Below are 8,435 nucleotides of genomic sequence, written 5' to 3' on the forward strand. Positions count from 1 at the left end.
AACCTGTTGTAGGGAACCTGCTTTGTCAGGGCAGGGGGTGGACTAGGAGATCTCCTGAGGTCCCTTCCAACCCCTGCAATTCTGTGATTTTGTGAAATGTTAGCTATGTCTTGAAAGAGCTTCAACACTTCTTCACCCTGATACTTCTCAATTATTTGCCTTCTGAGAGCAGTGACCTTAGCTAGCTCAGTTCTTACGTAATAGATGCTCTTATTATTTAGCTATCAACTATACAGTTCTTCAGGGTCTCCTAATTACTTCATTTGCTTCCTTTTACTGCTGTTTGTGGTGTGGTGGTCCTTGTTGCTGGTAGTCTCTGAAACAAAAGTCTCTTCAAAATAGTATTACAGTTTAATAGATCTCTCTAGTTTTTTCCTCAAGGTGTGCTTGAGGAGCAACACTACCTCTCAGTGATTTGGTAGACAGATATGGTAAAGAAGTGGATTTCTTGGTCCTTTCACAAGAATTTTTAGGTGGTCAGGAGGAAGAGGAGGATACTCATCCAGTTTGCTACTCTTACTAGCTTATTTGAGTAAAGTCTCAAGCAATTCATTGCTTTGGCAGAATATGTTGCTTGAACAGGTAGAAAAGATTTCTGTTGAGAAATGGGTTGGAAGCTGAGTTAGCTTTTTGATTCTCAGATGATTGCAACAAGTTGTTGAGACACTTTCGTTACACCATCTTGCTGGTATTAATGCTGTTTAAGTCCCCTCATTCCCTTTGCACACACAAACATGCAGCTTGTACAAATTTTGAAAAGTTCTAAGTGCTTTTTGAATTGCATAGTAGAGCACACTGATATTTTTGTCCTGTCTTTTGCAGATTTTTGCTTTAGACAGGTCTATGCACAGCTCATTTCCCTTTTTTTTTTTTTTTAAAAAAGGGGGGGGGGTGCTGCCACTGACTTCCATTTCAGAGACTGTCATGATGTTACTCAATGTTGTGTTATATATGAACGGGAACTAACACAATCACAGAACTCAAAAAGACATTAGTAATATAGCCAGCCAAATCAAATACAGAAAAACATTGGTCTCAACTGTCCTCAAATCAGAGATGGATATCTGCAGTATTGCTAAGCAATATATGCAGGTCTTAACTATGCTTAGGAAACTTGAACTTCCATGATGCAGTTTGAAGCACCCTTTGCTGCCCGGTCTTTGTGTGTGTAGAAAACAAGTTGATTCTCCTCTTAGCAATAATGTTTTTACAATGTACAGCTTTTAATGCAATGTCTCTTTAGTCTTCCCTCTGAGGTTAATCCACAGCTTCTTTGAAGCCAAATATGCATAACTTGGTACAATATTCTAGCTGAGGTACTAACAGTGCTGAGTAGAGGAGGATACCAATGTTGCTATACATCACAATACTCTTGTGTTTATTTGCATAGTTTGGGTGTGGAACAGTGATTCTGTTGTCAACTGTTCAATCTGATCATGAAAGAAATTAACTGCAACATTTAAGATCTAAATTTAAAACTTTCTGTTTTAAAATCACTAGAAACACAGCAGCCCAAACCTGGGACTTCAAACAAACAAAGCACAATGCAGAAACAAGCTGAAAGCAGTGAGCAGCCTCCAGTGATGACTCAAGAGCTACATGGGGTTACTACATTAGCTCCTTTGTCTGCAGCTCAGCTGACTGCTTTAACGCCAGCTGCAGTCCCTGTAACAAAAGTAAGTTTCCTCAAATAACTTCCAGAAAGGTATTGAAATTACTGCTTCAGGCACTAACAGCAAAACCATAGGAACTGTGCTATCTTCTCAAAACTTCTGTTGTGATAGAAGATAGTAAGAGATCTCTATTAAATCTTCTAGGTCTCTGATAAATAACTGGGGCAGTACTAATTCTAGAAACTAAGCATAAATTGCATTGACTGCATGGCACATCTTTTCTCATAAATGTGGTTTTTAAATGTTATTTTCAAAGAAAGTGGGCTTTAAGATAGTCATTTTTGAAGTGTACCACTATATTTCTGCAGGCTTCACTTTGATGTAGAAACTGTTCTTTCCTTGAGGTGTAGATAGTGGTTTTAGCATTAAAATAAAGTTCTTTCTAAGTTCTACTTAATAACTTCTCATGTTTTCAATGTAAATCAAATGTCTTGATTCCTCAAAAATAACATTCTTGCTTAAACATTTTGTAGCTAACCTGGAAGGTGTTTGTAGCTCACAAAAGCAAATTCTTGTTAACTGCAATCTTAATTGTATGTCAACATCTGACGTTTTCATCATATAAATGCTCTTGTATTGACTTAGTTTTCATTTTGCTCTTCCAATAAGGAACAGGCACATATGCTAGGCTCTCCTATAGTGTATATTTACCCTTTACCAAAGAGTCTGAACACTGATGACAAAGCACACATCATATTGCTTCCAAACTAAACACCACCCAGATTAAAGAAAAATAGAGATAAACTTTGTACATAAAGCCCTCAACCAGGCTTAAAATGATTGCAGTAACTTTACCCCTTCTCACAGCAGTTATCTTGTGGTAATTTCATAACCTACCAGCTTCTTTGAGTCTTCTAAAATGGCTAAAAACTGATCACAACCTGACCTGCAGTACCCCCTGTTCTTTCCTTTACATCTAAGATTGAGCTTGACATGCTGATCTTGTAGGTTTTCAGTCTAAACTTCTGGAAGTGTCACATTCTGATCTTATTTCAATAGCTGTAAAAGTTCTGACACTTTTTTTTGTGTTTAGTCTGAAAGCTGACTGTTCTCTCATTGCGCTGGACACCTGTATTTTACACTGTAAAATTTTCTTTTTCTAGGCAAAAAAAGGTGTGAAAAGGAAGGCTGACACTACAACTCCTACTACTTCAGTATTCAAAGCAAGCAGTGAAGCTTCTGCAACATTTAATGAAAGAAAAGCTGTTAAAGCATGTAGAGGTGAAAATGAATGCATGATACCAAATAAGCTTCTGAAGAGACAATTGCCAGATTATCAACAGTCACCTGAAATTCTTAAAAAGATTCAGTTGTCAGAACAACTAAAATATTGTAATGAAATACTTAAAGAAATGTTTTCGAAGAAGCATGCAGCATATGCATGGCCCTTCTTAAAACCCATAGATGTTGCATCTTTCTCACTTGGTGAGAACCAAAGGATCGCCAAATGTCCTACAGACTTGGGAACCATTAAAGTAAGTATGTTTCAGAGGGAAGTGGACTATTTGTGTGCTTGCTTGAAAAACTTGTGTAATTACTGGATTTTAGTAGCCTTAGCTGTAAAGGTGTCATGGAAGCTGCTTCTCCTTTGAAAGAGGTGGGCATAGAAACCATATACACTTATCTCTCTCAACAAACTAAGCCACAGCTTGCTGAAGAAAGTCTTATTGTGAGTATGTGTACAATGGCTAATCTACTTCTCTGTTGAACAACCTAATGTAAGTAGTGAGGGAATTGCCATCTCCATGAAGCACTTCCAAGCAGGCTGCATGTTAAGTATCTTTCTGCCTGTATACACAATGCTTTTGCTACTGCTCTATAAAACAAGATCCAATTCTGTAATGTCCTCTTCTGCTCCTATGTGATCTCATTATCCTTGGTGAAGTGGCCTGGAACTTCAACACTGGATATTTATGTGATGCCTTTCACATTTTCTGTGGAAAGGAATCCTTCTAGAAGGAGATATGTGGCCAGTGCTTTGTAAACAGGGGCACATTTCTCTGGGGTTGAAGTATTTAGCCAAATTAAGATCCACCTTTGTGAGGAGGGTTGAATTTAAATACTCTTTTTAATTATCTTGAAAACTGGCTTGTGCTATGTAAAGGTTATTTCCCAATTTCTAGCCCATTACTTTGAGTCAAACAATTCTGGAATAAGCTTTGTATCTATGCTTAGAATCAAAAACAAGTGCTGAGTACATGACCAAATAAAATCACATGAACATTGCTGTCTTAGCCTAGTGCTGAAGCTAGTACTTCAAAGTTTTTACAGCAATTACATTTAGCAAATCTGTTTAAAAGAGGAAATTATTTTATTTTGTTAAAGGAACAATGTTGAAATGAGAAGTAGGTCTTTCCATGATGGTTCTTACAATGTTTACTGTCTTGATGCAAGCTGAACCTAATACTGGATATCAAAATTCTTGTTCCTCCTCTTTTTCTGCTAATTCATGGTGATGCACTCTTCTTTTAAGCCCTAAATGTTTATTAATTTCTTTTCTTCTAGAAGAAAATGGATAATTTTGAATATAGAAATATACAAGAATTTGCTACGGATGTTAGATTAATGTTCATGAGCTGCTACAAAAATAATTCTGTGGACCATGAAACAGTTGCTATGGCAAGAAAACTTCAGGTGAGTTATTACTTAAGTCCCACTTGAAAAAGAGTAGGACTGGAAGATTCCTTTGTGATCATCTCATGCCCTCATGTAGCATCTACTAATGTTACCAACTACTATGTTGCTGTGTAGTCCTAGAAAACAAGCAGCAAGTTCATAATGCTTTTAGAAATCTGAAAAATGTGCTGACCTTTCTGCTGTTCCCAAACCTAACTCTTTAGGAAGTTTTTGAGATGCACTTTGCCAAAATTCCTGATGAACCTGTTGCAAGTGTTCCACTGACACAGCCTACAAGAGAAATGACAGAAGCTTACTCCAGTGAGAGCAATAACAATGATGACTCTTCAGAAGAAAAATCATCTGAAGACTCTAAGCAGGAGAAAAGAGTGCATGTTGCTAAGCTTCAAGAGCAAGTAAGCATTAGTAATCAATGTGCATGACTGTTATAATCTCTCTGACAGTGCCACTCTCAACTGTCCGTTCCAAGGCTTAGCATCAAGAATCAGTATTTAAAAGGCTCTATAGTAATGGTCTTTTTTTCCTTAATACAGAACTTTATTCCTGTTTGGAAGCACCTCCAAATATTAAGTGAATAGTGCTTCAGCAAATACAAACTGGTTTTAGTGTAAAATTGCTCTAGTACTTTTGCCTATCATTTCTTCAGATGACTCTCCAACATTTAAAAAAATAAAATTGTGCTGCTGTTGTATGATGAGCATTCAGATATTCCACATGTAGCTTAGTGGTATATTCTTCTAACAATGGTGTTTCCTTCATATGGTTGAAGACCTCTGTTCTTTCACTCAGTCTCTTTTGAGCCACATAAAAGCAAGTCATTAAATTCTCCTTCAGAAAGTTCAGTGTGAAGTAAAATGGAAGGAATCTCATGCTCAGGTGAAGCATGGCTTTGCTTCATTGACTAAGAATGGGTCTTGCTGCTGCTTGAATACAATGCTTTATCTCTACTGCTGCTGCTGTATCTAAACTATGGGGAAAACTACCATTTGTTCTGCTAGTCAAAAGAGGGACAGTTTAGTTTTCAGTATTTGTCAGAGTAGCATATACATCATCAATTTATGAATATAGGCTTGAGGACAACTAAAAGTCTACAAGATAGCCTTTTCAATAGTGAAGTATTTCGGTGTGTTTGAATTCTAATTCTCATTTTCTGTCCATCTTCCCTCTAAGTCCTATGAGGTTTAAACAAACTAGCATTAGATCTTTCTCTGAAGCTTTTAGTATCTACCAGTTAGTCATTTTATACTGCAAAATATCTGGGATCTATGGGTTGAAGATGCACAAGCCCAGTCCCACTAGCCTAATTCCATAACATTGTATGGGTCTTACCTAACATGGCGTTTATGTGCTTCCCAAATGCTTGAAATTAAAGAGAAGCTGCTGGATACTGCTACAGTGATTTTTGCTGCTTTTTTTTCTATTCTTCACAGGATGTCAGAAAACATGTGCTGTTAGAAATTTTTCCATAAAATAAGTAGCCTTGCATCTTCTGTATACATAGTCTGTGACTAATCTATAACATAGTAAGATGCTTGGAAAATAAACCTCATTTGGAAAGCAAATATCCTATTAATATTAGCTCAGCTGCCAAAAATCTCGTGATATTTAGGGCCAGTTTATTGTTCATCCTACATTGCCTAAGATTATCAGCTTTTTTTTTGCTTTTGATAGCTTAAAGCTGTTCACCAGCAGTTGCAGGCCTTGAACAAAGCATACTTACCTAGACTGAAAAAGAAAAAAGGGAAAGCTAAAAGGGAGAAAAGAAGTAAGAACAAGGAAAAAGACAAAACAAATAGCTTGATTCAAAAGAAGAAAAACCTAAAACACAAGAAGAAATCTAAGAAAAAGCTGCCTTTAAACATGTAAGTGTGGGGGACTCGTGTGGGTGTCAAATTACTTTCAACTTCTGTTACTGCAATATATTTTTTCTTGCAGTCAATCAAAGAAAATCATGCAGCAGGTCTTGTTGGCACATAAGTCAGAAGATGAAGATGGTGCCAAGCCTATGAATTATGATGAAAAAAGACAGTTGAGTTTAGACATAAATAAACTCCCTGGAGATAAGCTTGGGAAAGTAGCCCATATAATACAGTCAAGAGAACCTGCACTGAGGAACTCCAACCCTGATGAGATAGAAATAGACTTTGAAATTTTAAAGGCTTCAACACTCAGAGAACTAGAGAAATATGTGGCAACCTGTTTGAAAAAGAGACCAAGAAAGCAGCAAGGTATGTAGCATAAATGATGCTTAAAAAACCAAACCAAAACAAAAAACTAGATTTGTTTTCTATTTTGCTGCAGTATTAACTCCTGTTTCATATGCAGCTAAAAAAACAACAAAGTCAAAAGATCAACTTAATTCTGAGAAGAAACAAGAGCTAGAGAAGAGACTACTGGATGTCAATGGTCAACTAAACCCAAAGGAAAAGAACCTCAAGAGTAATGTGACGCTTTTATTCATTTGCAACAGAAGTAGCTTAAAGTGGGATTCTCCCTTTGGGCTTATGTACTGCTATGCAGCTGAGGACTTCCTCCTCAGAACAGTTAAGGTCTTAAGCTTCCCTTTGCTAGTCTTAAGACTCTTCTGATGTTGAATGAGCTGGAGTCACAGCAGCAAATTTGGTCAGTTACTTGTCCCACCTAAAACATCTTCCTTATTCTTGCACCTAATCTTTAATTACAGGTAAAGATAACAGCTTCAGAGCTTAAGGGACACAGGTACCCCTGTAGCTTCTCATTTTCAAAGCTGTCATTAGAGCAACACACTTTGAAAAAGCTTTTTGACTGCAAAATCACTATAAACTGAGTTAAATCAACCTTGCAAATCCAAAATAGTTAGATGGAGGGGAGGTGGCAAAAGATGACAATTTTGGAGTACGTATGGCTTGGGAAAGAGGAGAGTTGACTATGGATAAAGACTTCAGTATGCAAGTCTAGCACCAGCAACAAGCACAGAAACAGGCTCTTAACAGCAGGAAAACTTACAGGGGAAAATTGCTTGAACTATGTTTTAAGACAGTATAGTTTTAACCTACTTTAGGACTGTAAGTTGTGTGACTCCAATTCTTCCTTGGCTATTTCATTCATTCAACTAGCTTGCTGCTGGTAGGTCTCCTTCATCTATAAAGGTCTCAAATCCATTGCTAAATGGACAGTGCACAAGGAAATGCCAGAAGATTAACTGCTATATGGGAGAATAGACCTAAGAAGGTTGGTCCTAGTCTTGTATATGAAGACTGCTCCACTGCAGGCTGTTCTAAATTCTTTCTTTTTCTCCCACAGTTGAAAACAACTCAGAATCCAGTATTGGACTAAGCAGACTGAGCGAAAGCAGCAACAGCGGAAGCTCCTCGGACTCTGGCAGCAGTACTAGCAGTGGTTCTAGCTCCTCGGATAGCAGTGACTCTGAATTGGGTCAGAAAGCTTATTTTTGTGTTTGTGTAGGCAAAACATCTGCCTTCCCAATTAGCATCTACTACTCCATGCATTTACCAAGGAATGCAGTTACCCTTGTAGGTTTGCTCCATGTTGAAGGCTCAATTCCAGTGCTATTAAATGAATGTCTTAGTGCCTTAAGTTTGTAGGAAGGAAAAAACAAAAACTCAAAACAACAACAACAACAACAACAACAACAAAAACCCCACAAAACTCCCCCCATACCAAACCACTACAGCATCCACTCAGCTTAACAGTGAAAAACTTTAGTCTCTAAAATTGGCTAGCAAGAGGTCTGTGTAACTAACCTAGAAACCTGACTATTAGGCTACAGCTTACTCTTGTGGTTTTTATTCCTTTTTTGAAAGTGTGATTTACTTTATTTTCATCTTCTGGTCTGCAACAGGAAGGGTGCCTTACTTTGTGCAGAAGGCTTTGTCCCTAAACTGAGGGACAAAAGTGCTAACAGCATTGATTGCAGAGCTGAAGTCTACCCTGGTATTTAAGCTATCTCAAGTCTGTTCAAGGGACATTACAGTGCTGTAGCATCAAGATATCAGAATGATGTGTGTGTCGGTACACAGAACTCTCAGGTTTTCTGGAACAGAACAGATCTGCCAAACCGGAGGTCAACAATGTAGATATCTGTATGAGGTATCAGTGTGAGATGATCACTCAACCCCTTGCAGT

General features: G+C 37.7%; 1 protein-coding gene across 1 annotated transcript in view; it reads left to right on the forward strand.

Moving 5' to 3' along the window:
* Positions 1-1,464: 1,464 nt before the first annotated feature.
* LOC104520993 (bromodomain-containing protein 3) overlaps positions 1,465-8,435 on the forward strand; it is a gene marked incomplete at its 5' end in the record, with an annotated part of 17,556 nt that continues 10,585 nt past the window's right edge. Inside the window, 8 exons of the mRNA XM_029083719.1 lie at positions 1,465-1,676; positions 2,777-3,148; positions 4,179-4,307; positions 4,514-4,705; positions 5,982-6,172; positions 6,246-6,538; positions 6,636-6,749; positions 7,593-7,724. Coding sequence (XP_028939552.1) covers positions 1,465-1,676; positions 2,777-3,148; positions 4,179-4,307; positions 4,514-4,705; positions 5,982-6,172; positions 6,246-6,538; positions 6,636-6,749; positions 7,593-7,724 — 1,635 coding nt within the window. The remainder of the gene's footprint in view (positions 1,677-2,776; positions 3,149-4,178; positions 4,308-4,513; positions 4,706-5,981; positions 6,173-6,245; positions 6,539-6,635; positions 6,750-7,592; positions 7,725-8,435) is intronic.

This window comes from Antrostomus carolinensis, unplaced genomic scaffold (assembly GCF_000700745.2).
Source record: "Antrostomus carolinensis isolate BGI_N321 unplaced genomic scaffold, ASM70074v2 scaffold42572, whole genome shotgun sequence".
NCBI lineage: Eukaryota > Metazoa > Chordata > Aves > Caprimulgiformes > Caprimulgidae > Antrostomus > Antrostomus carolinensis.